Genomic DNA, 18,476 nt, shown 5'->3' on the forward strand with positions numbered 1-18,476 from the left:
ATAAATAAATATTTGCATACATACACATACAAATGTATGCACATATTATAGGGACAACACTGTCAGGATATAGATGGAGACTGGACGTAAAGACATACCCAGTGAAAACTGCCAGTAAGCCTCGGGGACAGGAAGATGGTATCACATGCAGTAATTCAAAACAGAAGTATAGCTGAATGGTTGGTACACGAGAAAGGAAACTAAGAGTACGTTGAGTTTCAGCTCATCATAAGATGTTCACAAGGATACTAGAAATAGATGGCAGTGTTTTAGCTGGAACAGAAAGAAGCAGTATTGGAACAGGGATATCATGAACATGAATCATGTGCCTAGAGATAAAAAAAATGTGTTTATGAATGAGGTTATCTGAAGATAAAGGGTAAAAGGAGGGTACAAAAACCTAGAGACATATATGCTGAAGAAAGAAGACTTGAAATTAAATTATGAAAGAAGCTGGAGCCAGAGCAAAGTCAGATAAAGGAAGACTGTCACCAAAGATAAAAAGGCACAAACTATGTGGATGCAGGCTGAAGGCTTGTATTAATGGAAAATGGAGAAGAATGAGAAAATGAGAGAAAGCTGACTAGAATCACAGAAGACAAATGCTAGTAATGCAGAAAAGAAAAACCATCATAGGAAAAGATGATGACGATAGATGAGATGTCATCTCATGGCATGGGAGAAGCTGTAACTTAGTTCTGATGGCATAATTACAGAAATCTTAAAATTCTGGATCCTGACACTTCTCATTAAAGACAAGCTAAATATGTTCTTTCAACTGCAGACTAATCTACTGACACAATTTTCTTTGCAAGCTTGATCATATTATAATCTCCAGATATTTTGTTAAAAATACGCATTAATTAAATGAATTTTAACTTACTAATATATGAGTCACTGCTGACTTCAAGGCAGACTGAATCAGAGTCTCTTTATTTGTTGTGAACTTTGTCATAAACACTACTTACGGTAAACAACAGCAGAAGAAACAAAATACTGAGATAAAAGTTATTATATTTCACAGTAACTCATAAATTTGAATACATTTTTATTCTCATTAATGTGTCAAATGGCTCATTTTAAAACCTCTCTTTCACAATAAATAACAACTAAATGAGAATTCAGGAAATCAGTGCTCCCACAAAGGAGGAAAAGAGAGATTACACTCAAGTTGAACTAAAATAAGCAGTACTTAAACAAAGGCTTTCTTTGCCTACAGTGCACAAAATTCCTGGGAGCAATTTTTGCTGTAATAACATCTATTTACTCTAGGGAATAATTTAATTTATCATGGAAAATAGAGCTGCTTATAACTTAATTCTGCTGTCATTTATGGAGGGTAGGAAAGCATGGCAGCAAGATGAGAAAACAGACTCCACTGAACACAAATATGTTCAATGCTACTGTAAAACTTGTCCCAAAAGAGGCTATGATAACTCATTAAAACCCTGCATTTAAATTAATATGATGTGTGGGAGACTTAGTTCCATAGACTAAGAGTTTTGAATATTATAGACAGTTTCTTCATGTTAGTGCACATGAAGAAACTAACCTTTAGAACATCTACACCATAAAAAAGAGAAGGCAGAACCATATCCATTTCAGGGAAGCATCTGTGTCATCAATGAATTTTCTGCAGTGAGAATAGGCATGTTTGCTAACTATTGTAATAACAATGTGAAACAAAAAAGTAATTACTACAGAGTACCAAAACATTTAAATTCTCTAACCTGAATGAATCTTCATTTTTACTTTAAAGTGCAAACTTTTTCTATAGCAATATTGTTGCAATTTCTCCAGACCCATTAGCACTACTGCCCATTTGTGAACTTCACTGCCAATGTATCGTATATGGCACCTGTAGTAAAACCTATACCTAAGCATTGGCCACCACTTTCCATATAAGATCCTGTATTCAGCCACTTGAAAATTCCTTCATATTACCAATTTAAGCTGAAATTCCTCATGTTAATAACTGGGTTTGTAGCTGTTTGCTTTTAATTCAGCAAATAATTTCAAACTGTTCTTGAATGCAGCTGAAACTGATGTTTGTTTCTTAACCCCAACAATAACTTGTAGGAAGCCTGTATGTATTCCCAGAGTGCCTTAGAATGAAGACAGACCAGGAGGGATTTGAGAGAGTGCCATGATGATCTCAAGGAACATTCTACTAGCCATCCAACACTCACTATGCCTGAGCTTTCAGAAAAATACATTTCACACAAACTCAATACAGCCTTGTCTGAATGAGGCATCTAAATTCTTCAAATGTTCTGTCTGTCATGAGGCATAATTCAATCCAGAGCTGCAACGGCCTGCATTTGTTTTCTCTCACTCCTTCAGAATGCTTTCAGGTCTCATTGTGGTGCAAGGAAAAGAAACTGAGGGCAAAGAAAATGTCACTTAGTTGCACTGAACTATTCCAGTGGGCACCAAAACTGCAAGAAGAGAAGTTAGTTTAACTAGAAGCAAAGCAATATGAGGACATAGCTGTAGAAAAGAAACCAGAGAGGAGAGAGAAAAGATTCAGAGTAGAGTAAGCACAGGCTCATCAAAAACACAGAAGGGTCCAAATGGACGGTTTAACATATCAGTACCCACTGGCACATACTTCAGCCAAATATGGGAATAAAACCATGGATTCCCAAGTTTTATAATTCCTCTTTGTATAACAGATCTGAAACAAGAACACCTTATCACACTGAATTCGTATGAAACTGCTGCATTTCTGTGTCTTAGCACAATGCACTGGTACTAACTAAGAGGCTAATGCTGGGTGTGACTTGGAGACACACCATACATAATGCCGTTGACTCCTTTGAGAACTCACGCAGGACTAGTCTTGAGGAGAAAACAAAACGTAGAAAGAATCGCGCCCCACCTATACTGCCCAAGGAGACCTTTCACTGTGCTTTTTGCAGCAGGATTTGTCTATCTCACATTGGCCTTTTTAGCCATCAGCGTGCTTGTAGTAAGCGTGGGTAAAGCCCTTTCCAAATCTTTGCTCGCGAAGTCAAGCCATGATGATGATGAATTCTGGGTAGCTTAATGCTTTGCTAAATTTCTCATTTCCTCATTGCTTCCTGACCTGATTTCACACAATAAAAGTCTTCCTCACCATAAGGACCTCTTTTCAACTTCCTGTTTGAACTTCAGTCAAGTAAATACTATATTTATAACAAGATTTATACTACAAAACTTCTAATAATTTAAACTTGAAATTGTGTTTTAGTTTCAAACCTCTTACCAGTCTTGAGTTGCATTTTGTCAAAGAACTACACAACACCTTTCTTCTCTACCAGTCTTGAAGCTGACTCAATTTTTTTATCTCCACCTGTTGGAATGTATATGCTAGCCAGTGGTGCTGGCCAATGATTTCTGGATGGAAATAGTCTTGGCATAAAATTTTCTGCTTTCAATAGTATCCATATAAGCCTCTTCCATCTTTTTGAGTTGAATAAACAGATTTCTGGCCATGAGGATTTCCTTATCGTTGAGGAAAACACAAAGCTGCCAAAGGACTAAAACCTGATACTAGAATTTCCAAAGCTTCTCTTCCGATTTTTTTAAATCACATCTTGGAAATTCAAGGACTGAGGGGTTATATGTAAAATTTCAGTGGGACTGGATTCTTTCTGCAGAAGTCAGGCACGTAGAAAATTAGACTCATCATAAAAGTCTAGTAATTAACCTTAACTAAGGAACAGTTTCTTATCAGTAGAGTACTATGTGTTTTAGAGAATATGCTTTTACATTGTTCCAGGCTATTTGCAGTATCTGCTGAAGAAATCTAGTGACGTTTAGAAGAAGGATAGCCTTAAGAAGAAGCACACAGCACATTTAATGAAAATATTAATAATTTGGGGGTTTAAGCAAGGTCACACTGTGGTTGCTGTCCACACAGGAGTCTTTTATTTTTTTCCCCTCACTGCCACTCTACTAATATGGATTACCCTGTCAGAACATTCTAAACAGATTAAATTGAAGAATTACTTCAGTTACACTGTAGGGCACTGCAATGAAAAACAAAAGGCAAGAGCTGAATTGTTAGAAAAGAAAGAATAGCAGAAAAATTTTACATTGTTATCACCTATTTTTTCCTGAAAATAGTACCATTGGTGTTTATACAAATTACAGAATCTTGGGAATTGTTTTCTCTTTGAAATTACAGGTCAGTTAGAAAAAAAACATTATAAGTAGCCAAACATACAGAACACGACAAGAACACTGAGAAATAAAAAAGAATTTTAAAAACTACTTAAAATGTTTAGCTCACCTTTCCAACAGCAGCAGCCACTCTGTTGGTCTCCCCTGCTCTTTGCTTTCATTGCAGTGTCCAGCATTATGGCTGAAGGAATAGAGTACAGCAGAACCCTGCTAATTTACCTTACTGATTCACATACCTCATCATTTGCACACAAAAACTTGCCATCTTCCCAACTTCCATGGCAAAATAAAACCAAAAGATCTGTAGAAACGGCTTCTCTCATTCAAAATCTAATCACATTAATAAATATGCTACGTGATGTTGACTAGTATGTTATTATTATTACTACCATCAAAATGTAAACTAAACTAGTTAAATAAAGAAAATATGTTTCTTTAAAATACCATCATGTATCACGACTTGCTCATTTTCAAACTTTGACATCAACAATGGGACTGCCCACCAGCGAATTAGTGAGGCTCTACTGTACTTAAAATTGTCATGTCCTCAATTGGTACACTTTTATCTACAATTTTCTTTAGACTGCATTGCGTGGGAATACAGCAAATACATTTAACTATGTCCCACTACCTAGTATAATTAGTGTCCTATCACTGTTTGAATTACTCAAGACTTTCAGAAGATTATATATTCAGTTTAGTGTATGACTTTTTTCTCTCACATAGATTTTTTTTTCAAAGCAACATATAATACCAAGTGAAATTCAGCCTCTGCGTAGTACTCTGATATTTAATGAAATCCTATTTGCCACTTGATTTTATAAACCAAAAGATAAATTATCCAAAAATATCACAGACTACACCTCTGCCTCAAGACAAAAATCAGAATCATAATTGATTCCTGACTGCCAATCTTTTAATATAATCAATAAATCATATGGCATTTCTGATCTGGAGTGATGTTTGTCAAGTTTAGCCCACTGACCAGTTCAATGCAATTTCCATACTTCCCCAGAAAAAAGACAGCATATTACCACATTCAATTAATCAAATTGACAACTGTAAAAAAGTCTTACTGGTCTGACATCCCCACATGAGTTGGTAAATTGCCGTGCCAAGCCAAAATCCAGCATATAACACTTCCTACAGGTGCTAGGAAAACGTCCCATTGCGAAGTTAGACTGAGAAAAAAAAAAACAAACACAAACAGATACATAGATGTACACACACACTTTTCAATACATGCACATACTAATGCAGTAACACAATCACAGACACTTCTACTTATCTATTCTTTCTTCCTATTTTCTTCCATATTTTCAGTTCTACTAAACTCCCATTAAATTTGAAAAAAACATGAAGAAAATCACACAGCCAACTCAGCTTATCTGAACAGCAGCCTATATGGTAACAGGAGATTGTCAACTTACTTCAGCACTTAGAATATATTAATTTGTAGAAAGAATTTTCCAGTCATGGAAAGCACTCATACATTTTGATCTGGACATGTCAAAGAAGAACCAGGTTTAAGGGGAATAAAAATAAATAAATAAATAAACGAGCCAAACACACACCAAAATATCCGAACAGTAAGAGCTGGAAAGTCAGTGAGGACTTAGGGAGGTAATTCTGAAAATCTCAAGTAAATATTCTCATTTTCCTTTATGGATTAACATTCCATGTTAAACCTTTAACAAAATTCTTCAACACTGCAAATTTATGATGTTTGAACATGTTGGCTGAACTGGTTCAAGTCTCTCCCCACCAAATTCCCTTAAAATGGATGACATGGTTTAAAATATCAAGCTAAAAACAAGCCCTGTGAAATGGAACTGAAATTCTGAGAAAGATGGAAGCTTAATGCAATTAACTCTGAAAAAATAGTTTTCTTATTCCATTATGTGAAACGGCAGTACTCTTCTATATAAACCTGAAATTCACAGCTGCTTCAGTGTGTAAGGTTGAGGGTAAAACCCACTCAAAACCATGAACTGAAATGAGTGTGATCAACATTGCTTTTAAATGGAAGAGAATTTCAGCATTGCCTAATTCATCATGAAGCAAAAAAACCAAGCAAGGATTTCAAGATTTCAGTTCAGCACAAAGCTTGCTTTTTGTATAATCCATCTAGAAGATACGTAACAAAAGATAAAATGGACCTGTATTTTTCAGCCAAGAAAACTGCATGCTAGAAAGCAATCATGCTTTCTTTCGCATGTGTAGGTCACAGCATAATCTCTAAAGGGGAAGAAAAATTCTTTCTTTTACGAATCTAATATATTGCTTCACATTGCTGTTTATCCTGGCTGAACATTTCATTTTCTGGGTTTTTTCCATCCCCTAACAGCATTCTCCATTTCCATTCTATTTGAGCCCATGGACTCCAAGACAGAGCTAGTTAATAAGATGTCGCCAATCAATTCCAGCAGCCATGAAGGAACGTATTTCCCATTCAAATCTCTAATAGTTTTCATCATTAAAGCCTTGCACTCCAGCTAACTCCTCCTCATGTATTTCATTTGACATTCACTGCCTCCATGTCCTTTCTGCATTAAATGAAGTCTTGGGGGTGGGTCAGGCAGAATACAAGTGGGGTTTTTTTAAAGTTGCAAGGAAGAAGTCATGAAAATGAAAATTCAATTTCAGTAATAGATTCAAAGGAAAACAGACAAAATATTAAGAACAAAAGCACGATGCTATCAGAAAGGCACTATACTCATGACAATTTGACAACATATTTTACTGTGCAATTCCAATAAAATTATTGAATAGTTTTGTCATAGTTTTTCTTTACTTTCCTTGTTTGTGATGAATATATAGATTTTTATATAAAAATATGAACATTTTCTGTCCCTTCCCATTTTTTCATTTTAGCATCTAGTATAAAACCTGTTCTTATTCATGCAGTCACCTAATGACCACATATTACCTGCCTGTTTTCATTTAATGGGCAGACTTACCGGTTTTATATCCCTGTGCAGAAATCCTACAGAATGAATACTTTCAATAGATTCCAAAATCTGCTTTCCAAGCCGTAAAGTGGTACTAATGGTGAATGTTCCTCGAGACTGGCTCCGACGCAGGTCTGCCAAGTTCCGACCCTGATCAAATTAAAAAGGCGTCTACATAAAAAAATACTAATACCAAGATTCACAGATAGTAAAGGCTTCATACTACTTCTTCAGCTGTTCGTGGTAACTGCAGAATACTCTCACTTGCCATATTCAAGGATAACTCATCTCCCCTAAATATAATATGTCCCCCAGTATTTCCAACATTATATTTAAAAACTGTTTTTGGAAATACGAATCTTAGTATCTTTCTACTCTACAAAACTATTCTCTGTCAGAACACTAGTAGATACACTACTAGTTAATATTGTATCTGTGTCACACCTGAAAAAAGGCTACTGAGAAACTGCTCACAAAGGCTTCTTTACATTCACCTCTTTCAAGGGAAGTATGTTAAATTACTTAATTATACAGTATATCTCAGATGATTTAACCAAACAGATGAAAAATATACTATGCAAAGAAATGTGAATTATCTCATCATAGTTCACTGTTTCAACAGTCAAGTCTTTCTGAGAGAACTATGGAAAGGATATAAAAGGATAAAGATATAAGGATATCCTCAGTTTTGTTTTGTTCACTGTTATGCATATCTTTTTTTTTATTTTTCTAAAATTTTGCTACTATTTTCATATACGCTTGGCTAATGAATCAAAAAACACAAGCAAACTTTGAACTGTTTGACACACTGACCTGCAACTGCATGACCACATAGTTAAATCTGTCGTTCCTTCCACATCCTATGAATCTACAGACATGATCTTTTCCTGAGAGAAAAAGAAGATTAGATAATAATAATGAAATTCTGTAGTTAATTCCTTTAAATACCTATCAAATTACTGTAAGAGACAGTTACTTTTCTTTAGAGACCTTTAATAAACTAAGTCCCCTACCTCCCATGGTTGAACAGCTGTAAAAACTATGCCAGTTCTACCCCCAATTAATCAAATGTTTTGTCCCATAAAATATGCAGCCCTACCACACTTATCATTCTTCCACAAGAAAGTATGCACAGCAACATGTCTAAGTCTGGTTCAAGACCACCTTAAGAACCTGAATGTGCGCAAGTCCATGGGTCCTGATGAAATCCATCCGCGGGTCCTGAAGGAGCTGACAAATGAAGTTGTTAAGCCACTGGCCATCATATTTGAAAAATCATGGCATTCAGGTGAAGTTCCTGATGACTGGAAAAAGGGAAATATAACCCCCATTTTCAAGAAGGGGAAAATGGATGACTCAATTACAGACCAGTCAGCCTCACCTCTGTGCCTGGCAAAATCTTGGAGCAGATTCTCCTGGAAGGCATGCTAAGGCACATGAAAAACAAGGTGCTTGGTGACAGCCAGCATGGCTTCACTAAGGGGAAATCCTGCCTGACCAATTTGATGGCCTTCTATGATGGGGCTACAGAACTGATGGACAGGGGTAGAGCAGTTGATGTCATCTACCTGGACTTGTGCAAAGCGTTCGACACTGTCCCACATGACATCCTTGTCTCTAAATTGGAGAGACATCAATTTGATGAATGGACCACTCAGTGGATAAAGAACTGGCTGGAGGGCTGCACACAAAGAGTTGTGGTCAATGGCTCAATGTCCGGCTGGAGACCAGTTACGAGTGGTGTCCCTCAGGGATCGGTGTTAGGACCGGTCTTGTTCAACATCATTGTCGCTGACATGGACAGTGGGATTGAGTGCACCCTCAGCAAGTTTGCCAACGACATCAAGCTGTGTTGTTCAGCTGATACGCTGGAGGGAAGGAAAGCCATCCAGAGGGACCCTGACACGCTTGTGAGGTGGGCTGATGCCAACCTCGTGAAGTTTAACCATGCCAAGTGCAAGGTCCTACACCTGGGTTGGAGCAATCCCAGGCACAGCTACAGGTTGGGCAGAGAAGAGATTCAGAGCAGCCCTGCAGAGAAGGACTTGGGGGTGTTGGTCAATGAGAAAATGAACATGAGCTGGCTTCAGCGTGTGCTCGCAGCTCAGAAAGCCAACCGTATCCTGGGCTGCATCAAAAGGAGCATAACCAGCAGGTCCAAGGAGGTGATCCTGCCCCTTTATTCTGCTCTCGTGAGGCCTCACTTGGAGTATTGTGTGCAGTTCTGGTGTCTTCAACATAAAAAGGACATGGAACTGTTGGAACAAGTCCAGAGGAGGCCACGAGGATCATAAGTGGACTGGAGCACCTCCCATATAAAGATAGGCTGAGAAAGTTGGGACTGTTCAGCGTGGAGAAGGCTGCGTGGAGACCACAGTAGGTCAGAGGTCTGAGGTCAGAGAGACCTCAGCCTTCCAGTATCTGAAGGGGGCTTATAAGGATGCTGGGGAGGGACTCTTCATTAGGGACTGTAGTGATAGGACAAGGGGTAATGGGTTAAAACTTAAACAGGGGAAGTTTAGATTGGATATAAGGAATAAGTTCTTTACTGTAAGGGTGGTGAGGCACTGGAATGGGTTGCCCAGGGAAGTTATGAATGCTTCATCCCTGGCGGTGCTGAAGGCCAGGTTGGACAGAGCCTTGAGTGACACAGTTTTTAGCGTGAGGTGTCCCTGCCCATGGCAGGGGGGTTGGAACCAGATGATCTTAAGGTCATTTCCAACCCTAACTATTCTATGATCCTAAATGTCCACAAATTTGAGGCACTGCAGACTGAGAAAGGTTATTCTCCTGCAAAGATGATGACTTGTACTAGACAATATTCCTAGCCATCATTTCTGGTTTTGTACAAGCTGCAGCTGCTGCAATGAAAGAAAAGAGCAGTAGTTACCTGTGGGTCATGTTTTGTATTAAAAAAAAAACAAAGGTAGAAAATGTAATTCAACTAATCTGATTTGTGAATATCTTCTTCTAGAACATATCTTTGCTGTCTAGCTACAGCAGACAAATTCAGCCCAGGTACACTGAAGCAGAGACAAAAGAATGTAGCAGTTAAAAAATAAAATAAAAAAAAAAATCAGAGTTTGGTTTAAGCCAATTTTCTTTAAAGCCTCCTCCTGTTCTAGGAGCAAACTGTGGAAGAGAAGAAGGCTGCTCAAAAATAATCTCCTTAGTATCCTGTAGTTGATAAGTCAAATGCTAAGATTTTCCAGGCAGAGAGAAAAAGGCAAGCCAAAGACTACAGAAGGCAAACAGAAGGGGAATGAAATCTCACTGTCATTTTTGTATCAGTGTTTACTGGCTTGGAGAGAGGCTGGGATCCCTTATGACCCCACTCTACATCAGAACAGGGACTGCAGGGTTTAAGTCCCTCAGGCCATTTACCTTCCTTTCTGTCACAGTGGAAGGTACGGCCAAGAGAAAGTGGCTGCTAAACCCGAGTAAAATTTCTGCCACCTAAGGTTTCTTTCATTAATTTCTTTTACCCTTAGGATTAGCAGAATGCCATTGATGGGAGAAAACCAATTAAAATTGCAAAATAAACCCCAAACCATTACTCCTTTCAAAACACTATTACTGCTGCCTACAGATCTGGGGGGACTTTTTGTTACTGCTGCAATCATAGCTCCATGAAAACCCTAAAAACTTGGCCATACTGCATCTGAGTATTCTCACTTTGCTTGAAGAGCAGTTGTCTGTTTATTGCTTCCTCAGAAAGCTCCCTGCAACATATAATTAAAACAAAGATAATGGGACAGGATTCATAAAAACTTCTTAAAAGAATTATTTTTAAAGAAAAAAACACTTTTGCAAATATATAAGTACTAAGCTGTAAGTATCATTTATTTTCCTCTACTTTTTCCTTCTACCCATTTGTTTTAATGAGACAGGCAATATTACAGACACTATCATTTTATGAAGAAAAAAGATTTGCAGCAAATTTATCAAGATGAAATCTTGTATATTCATTGCTGCAGTTTGCAGTTAATGAAGTCTCATCTCAAATATTTATGATTCATTTTACAGCCACTCTGGGTATGCTGAAGGAACATCTCCAGAGAAACATGTATCAGCTGGATTTCATCTGACAAATCCAGTAAATGTCAAAAACTTGGTTTCGTCAGAGAAGCCCTATTTTAACTGAGCAGCAACTTCAGCTACATGGTAACTTCTCTGGAAAATAACTTTTCTAAAATCTGAGAACACAGGAAGGAACAGAAGTAGGGCCTGTACACCTTATTCAAATTGCCTGGAGAAGAGAAGGCTGCATGGAGACCTCATAGCAGGCTTCCAGTATCTGAAGGTTGTTTACAAGGATGCCGGGGGGGAGTCTTCATCAGTGACTCTAGTGATAGGACAAGAGGCAATGGCTTCAAAATTATATAGGGGAGATTTAAGTTGGATATAAGGAACAAATTCTTTACTGTGAGACTAGTGAGGCACTAGAACAAGCTGCCCAAGGAAGCTGTGAATGCTCCATCCCTGTCAGTGTTCAAGGCCAGGCTGAACAGGGCCTTGAACGACTTGATCTAGTGTGAGGCATTCCTGCCCATGGCAGGGGGGGGTGGAACTACATGATCTTAAGGTTCTTTCCGACCCAAACCATTCTATGACTCTATGATCCTTTGCCACTCCAGTGTGGCTATACATACCTACTACACCCTTGTAGATGCCTTCAGTTCCTTTTCCCTCAGTGACAAAACAGTGACAAAACAGTTTTTTTTTCACACCTGCCACATGACTGGGGAGCAGGGAATGAAGAAGTTGGCAATAGGCTGCAGTGAACAACTGCCCTTGAAAAGCTTCACAGGGAGGGTTTGAAGCCTACATGCCATTCCACCCCAGGCTGCAGTGTAGCACTACAGCTAGCTTTTCAGCCTACAGCAGATGCAACCCATCACTAAATTATGCTAGAGAGCTGTAAATGAATGAGGGAGATGTCTGTAAGGTTGTGTGAGACGGAAACCAACTGAGTGAGTCTCACTCTCACTGAGTGAGATGCGATAAATCTGTCTTTTCCCATCTGACTGTGGGAACAGATGGCCTAACAACATGATTAAACAAAACAACCATCTGTTGCAGCAGATTACTTTAAAAAAAAACACAAAAAAGACAAAACCAGAGCTTAAAGAGTTAAACAGGATTCCAACAACAATAATCAAGAGACAGCATCATTGGCAGGGAATAAATAATAAATATACAAACGAAGAAATCAAAGATGCAATTGATGACTAAGCTGTGATAAAAATGGCCATGTTGGTGAACATACTCCTCCTTCATAATTAAGAGAGAAGTCATAAACTACTCACATATTTAAGCATGTTTTGTTAGGTCAGGGTCTTAAAAGAGACACATCTACAAAGTTATGACTGATATCAACCCCACAACGAATGCCCACACTGTTTTAATTTTCAACATTTCTGAAAACAGAAATAATATTAACAGTACATCCCTGTGCTTCTGCCAACAGCTATTCGCATCTCAGTTTCACAGTTTGTGAAATAGAAATCTAATACAGAAACACTCAAAAGCATGTTTACAACCTTCAGAATGTGCCTAGCTCTAGTAAAGACTGGAGGAGCTGTTTTGCTGGTTTGAGACATATTATACCTGTTCATTTAATTCTTTCCTAAAATCCTGTTTCCTCATAACTTTCCCAGAAATTGTATGTGATAAAAAATGCATCCAAAAAATCAGATCCACACATCAAGAGAGCTCTGAATTACACTGTCAGCTCCCTTACTCTCATCGCACACTATGTGTAGACCAGACTTTCCAAATATTTGCAAGAAAAAGGATTTTCATGACAGTTACATTCCTTCCTCTGATTTATACCCAAGATAACTAGAACACCTTGAAAGTAAGTGAACAGAAGTCCTTTGAGAAAAAGGTAATAATTATATACATACATATATATAGACACACATGCCAAAAAGGGATGGAGGAACAAGATAAAAGTTGGTCTCAGAGGATGTATGCTATTACAAGGTTGTTACAAAAATAGCCTGAAAGAACTGTTTACAATTTCACCTGCACGGAAACTGCAAGAAAAAAATCTTGTCAAAAATAAGAAAAATTTCTACATCGTAAATTAAGCATTCAATAAAAAAATGTTTTTCGAGAAGCAATAATAACGATGGTTTCTACTCCCCATTTTTGTCTATTTTTCTTGTTTAATCTCTCCGCTTCAGATGTTTAGCTCTTGCATGACTGAAAACTTGGCAAGGTAGAAAAATTAATGGAAATGGCTCCTAGAAGCCAAGTTTTAGGTAAAACATAAAATGGTCTCTACCATAGTATTATTCAATAAAAATTCTTTTAAGTATGGATAAAAATATATGCATGTAAAAACAAAGTTACGTATCTGTGCAAACTATAAATCTCAATATTTTCACTCTTGATTCACCTCTTATTGTAGTCATTTTCATGATTATCTAGAACATTCCCTACCTAAAACCAGAGCAGTTGCACTGTACTATGGTAATTGTGCAGCAATGATTAAAGGTCGCCTCTAGTGTTATCATCATGGAATCACTAACTTCTTATTTTAATATGGGGGGGTGGGGGGAGGTCCTGTTTAAATTTTGCAAAACAATTTTAAAAAGATAAAAATGAAGGCATGATACTTAGATTGATTTCCCATAAGGAAGGATGTCAAAAGAGCTCCTTCAAAGATCCCATGCAAAATCAGGGTTTCGGTTATATAGAAAACCCTTCTATTTATCGTTTTCTCAGAGAAATACTATTGAGAAAATAAATAACTGAAAGATCTTTATTTGGATTATATATTAATTGGACTATCTGCCTCAGTGGATCTGTTGTTCAGGTGTTTCATGAGTCTGTTCTTTCCAACTAGACAGGATTTCCCATAACTCAGTAGGGCCACTGCAGAAGGACTTGAGTCGTTAATGGAATTATACTCCCAGAGGAAGACTGATAAGAAAATGATTTCTGTAAGTTCCTATGCCAATTTTTTTATAATTTCAGCAAATAATCATTTTCCAGAAATATTTCAAAATGTAAAAAAGTTTTTACTAAGAAAAAAGTGTTTTTGTAATATCTTAACTCTACTACACATGAATTCACAGTAGAAAGTTCTGATACACCAGCTATCCAGACATATATAAGGCTGTTTTTACAAATATGCTGGCATTGTAGTGCTACCAAATTCCAGTATTTCATTTCAGTTATTACTATTTTTGCTATTACTTTGGCTGTTTCACTTACACTGTTTTAAAGACTGGGTTTTATTAAAAATAGAATCAAGGCCATGTGTGTACGGAAAAAAAAAAACCCTTGAAAACTTAATTCTGAGCATTTAAGAATACCGTAGTTACAGAGTATTCGTTTCTTCAAAACTCACTAAGATAATTTTTTTCAAAACCCTTTACAAACGGTTTCTAAATTTACAATTGATAATATTGAAACTCACTGTTCATCTCTAGACTGGAAACTCTAGAATTCAAAGAAAGCAAACATGCAATCCCTGAACTCCTTGCTTGACTATATAATTTGTGAGATTCTTTAAAAAGATAGAAACATTGGAACAGTTTGTTAACACTATAACATGTGACATGTTTGCCCTCTTAAATCTATAGAGGCTGTCAATTGCTGCTGCAATGTGACCTTTGCAGCAGATTAGGCAGCACCATATGTCATGCAGATTTTGTTTTATTCAAACTTAAGAGTTTAGGAAAATGGGGCTGCTGACAGGGACGGATGTATTAGTCAAATCTTCCAGATTCAAAATAATTTTTTAAAGAAAGAAAGTTACCCTTTAAACATTCTTTTTATAATCCTATGTTGTGAAAAGCAGTGAAGAGAAGCCATTGCATATTTCTCTATATTGGTAGCTTCAGAGAGTAAAGTAAAGGTACATCAAAAGTGACTATTCAAAGCTGTGATTCTTAACGACCTGAACCCTGAAAGTATTTCAGGACTCTACAAACCAGTCATTTTTTTTCTACAAGTATTTAATATTTTTATCCTGGATGCTATGTAAAGGACCCACAAATATTCAGTGCTAGATAGTACAGGAAAAAACAGATACCATCTTAGAAGGGGAAATAAAAAGCTAACAACAACAGTGAAGTATAGAGCAAACAAGGTAAGAAGATATGGATCCAGAATAAACTCCAGTTGAGCACAGGTTTTGCAGCTATTTAATGTTCTTTCTGTTCTTTTTATTTTCATGTCATCCAGCTTCAGATAAAAGGTTTATTGGAGCAAAACTTTCAGAAGCTAAAAGAGCTTTCATTCCACTTTAAATAACCATCTACCAATAACCTGCAGAACATGGGAATACTTACTCAAACTGTGACTAAGTAGAGATTATAATGATTTTCCAACACTGACATTCTACTCCTGATGTATCCAGGGTACAGCCCTACCTTGCAATTTCTTCAACACGGCTACTTCCATTTTCAGCACTTGCTTTGGCTGCTGAGCTGATTCGACCTTCAGTGCAACATTTTCCCGAGTAAGCAAGTCCAGTGCATCGTAGATTTCTCCAAATCCTCCACCTCCTATTTTCCGCAGCTACATTGGGGAAAAAAGAAAGAACAAAAAACAGATTTAAAAGAGGGGAGAAGAAAAGAAAGGAAACAAAACAATACTACTTTGTACTGCCTGCCATACTGCAAATACACAACAACATAATGATACCTTCAGTACATAAATTATCTAGAATGGAATGGCTAACCAAAGTTTGGAAGAGAATCCTAGGAAAACAAGTTAATACACCTGATCTTCATCTACACTATACTACTTCTATTTAATACAATAGCATTCCCTGCACGACACTGACCAAAGTCAGCATGCTGAATAAAGTCTTTCCTCAAATAGTCACATAACTACCCAGAGACCTTCAAATACAAATGCACAGTGATGTTTTTAAAATACATCATCTTTTTCTGTTCAGAAATACACTGAACAGTAAACGTACAAAAGTTCTTGGACTTACTGAAAAGAGACAGCATCTTCTATTCTATGCAGTAACTTACACAACAGCTAAATCATAAATTATAAGAAATGGTTATCTTTGAATATGTATTTCAAACGTTACTCACATTTACCTATGGCTAACCAATGCTGTTCGTATTAACAGACATACGAAAGGAACTTTCACCACCTAATGTTTCATCTGTGTTAGGAAGAGGTAAAAAGAATGTTCCTGGAGTATTAATCAGTTTGCTCTGCATTTAGACCAAATATTAATATTATTCACTCTGCTTTACATGTTTCCAGGGAACAGAGACTTCTTGGTTTTCAGTATCAAAAATGTCAATGTTATTTCATGTAATGCTTTCATATGGTGATCTGCCCTGTAGCTAGCATTCTAAAGCTGATAAAAGAGAAAAGAAGATAAAAAACAACCTAAAGAACACACAATATTGTATTTTTACTATATTTTAGCCGCAAGAGAGGTGCCCCAAAGAAGAGATATAAGGACTCCCTGAAACAATACCTTAGCCTTGGCCATATTGACTACCACCAGTGGTCCACCTTGGCCTCCAATCAGGAGACTTGGAGGCACACCATACATAATGCCGCTGACTCCTTTGAGAGTTCACGAAGAACTAGTCTCGAGGAGAAAAGACAACGCAGGAAGAATCGCGCCCCACCTATACTACCCAAGGAGACCTTCTGCTGTGCTTTTTGTAGCCGGATTTGCCTATCCCACATTGGCCTTCTTAGTCATCAGCGCGCTTGTAGTAAGCATGGGTAAAAGCCCTTCCCAAATCTTCGTTCGCGAAGTCAAGCCATGATGATGATGATGATGACATTGAAAGAACTGACATGGTTTTCTAACTATCATTTAAAACACACAGTTGCTAAGGTTATATGAGTACACTTTATTAAATGTCATCTAAACATTCGAAGGACCTAGACATCAGCAATACACTGACCTATCTTCGGATTCTGAAAATGAATCTAATGTCTCCTAATCCAGACACTCAGCCACCTGACTGAGAAGGAAAAACAATTTTTAAAACAGCCTACACCCCCAAGAAAAGAAGGTAACACATAAAACACTCATTTTATTTACTTGCTTTTTTCAAGTCATATCACATGAAATCTTTATTATATATATGATTACAACAATACTCAGTACTCTGTCATGCACCTTCTGACCTGAAGATCTTTCACCATTTCAGTACATTTCAATACTGCTATTTCAGTATTCTTAAGATGAGGAAAATGTGGCCCAAGATACACAGTATTACCTACATTACTCACTTCTGGCCAATTCATCGCCAATTTTACAAAGGTACGTAGGATAGACAGCACATCACATGTTCAGACCTACAGAACTAACCCACCTAAATACCTTCTTCTATTAAAACACCTGCTGACTGCAAATTCACATGTTCATTTCTTTCTAACAAGCGCACCAGATGTTAGCAAATGCAACCTTTTCTCCACAGGCTGTATTCTTTCTCTGAAGCAATATAACATGCATGCTACCAACACAGGCTTAAGACCGTTACTCTTTAACCTACATATTCCAAGAACGTAACAAGTTCAGGAACAGAGAATCAGAAATCCTGAATAAGAAGTTTGTGTCTTTGGACATGACTTGCTTAAGGTACTACTAAGGCTAGAATCTAGGGTTACCTCTGAAGTAACAACAAATCATGAGAAACAGAAACCTTACAAGTTTGATGAAATAGTCTGTACAACTCGGTTACATTCAGGTGTATTTAATATATAGAGTGTTAGCCCTTGGAGAAAGGAATGGTATCTGTCATCTAAATATTGGGGAAAATAGCAAGTTTTAACAAGATTTTATAATATTTTTTTTTAATATGGAAAAGTATGTGGGTTTGTATGTGTATCTCTCAAATATGTAGATTCAGAACTAATTTTGCCATTTCAAACCTGCATTTTTATGTTCCACCTCTTGGTCTGGTAATGTCATTATCTTGCCCAAGCTCTGAGCTATTAGCAAGGCTCAGACAGCTAAACAGAGACATCAATCTGACTGAAGTTTTCAGCATAAGCAAATAAATTTTCAGCATAGTACAAGCACAACAGAGGCAATGAGAATGCATGGTGAAAAAGGTGAGAGGGGAAATGGAAAGAGGTGATGCAGCCATCCTCACCCCTATACAAACTTAAAACGGTTTATCATATAACTTCATTTACCAGCTTTGAAAACCAGCCAGACTGAGAAAGTTTGCCTCTGAAAGGGTTTTTTTCCTGCTTTTTAAAATCCACAAAACCCACAAAAACAAAAGCACCCAAACAAAAACTAACACATGACCACAACACACAACCACACTAATAAAATAACCAGATCAATTTCTATCCTCAGATAAAGTACAGCAGAATCATCAACATACATCCAATAATGAC

The 18,476-nt window shown here is 37.2% G+C and overlaps 1 protein-coding gene across 3 annotated transcripts in view; it reads right to left on the bottom strand.

Moving 5' to 3' along the window:
• TTBK2 (tau tubulin kinase 2) overlaps positions 1 to 18,476 on the bottom strand; it is a 67,202-nt gene that overhangs the window by 45,773 nt on the left and 2,953 nt on the right. For all 3 annotated transcript variants that reach the window (XM_061343693.1, XM_061343694.1, XM_061343692.1), the window contains exons 2-5: positions 15,509 to 15,656; positions 7,932 to 8,005; positions 7,128 to 7,268; positions 5,244 to 5,348 (exon numbers count right to left, since the gene is read on the bottom strand). In XM_061343693.1, the coding sequence (XP_061199677.1) occupies positions 5,244 to 5,348; positions 7,128 to 7,268; positions 7,932 to 8,005; positions 15,509 to 15,656 (468 nt within the window). The remainder of the gene's footprint in view (positions 1 to 5,243; positions 5,349 to 7,127; positions 7,269 to 7,931; positions 8,006 to 15,508; positions 15,657 to 18,476) is intronic.

The sequence above is a fragment of the Neopsephotus bourkii genome, unplaced genomic scaffold (assembly GCF_033783945.1).
Source record: "Neopsephotus bourkii isolate Nb327-2 ecotype Australia unplaced genomic scaffold, CSIRO-AGI_Nbou_v1 NB_1825, whole genome shotgun sequence".
Lineage (NCBI taxonomy): Eukaryota > Metazoa > Chordata > Aves > Psittaciformes > Psittacidae > Neopsephotus > Neopsephotus bourkii.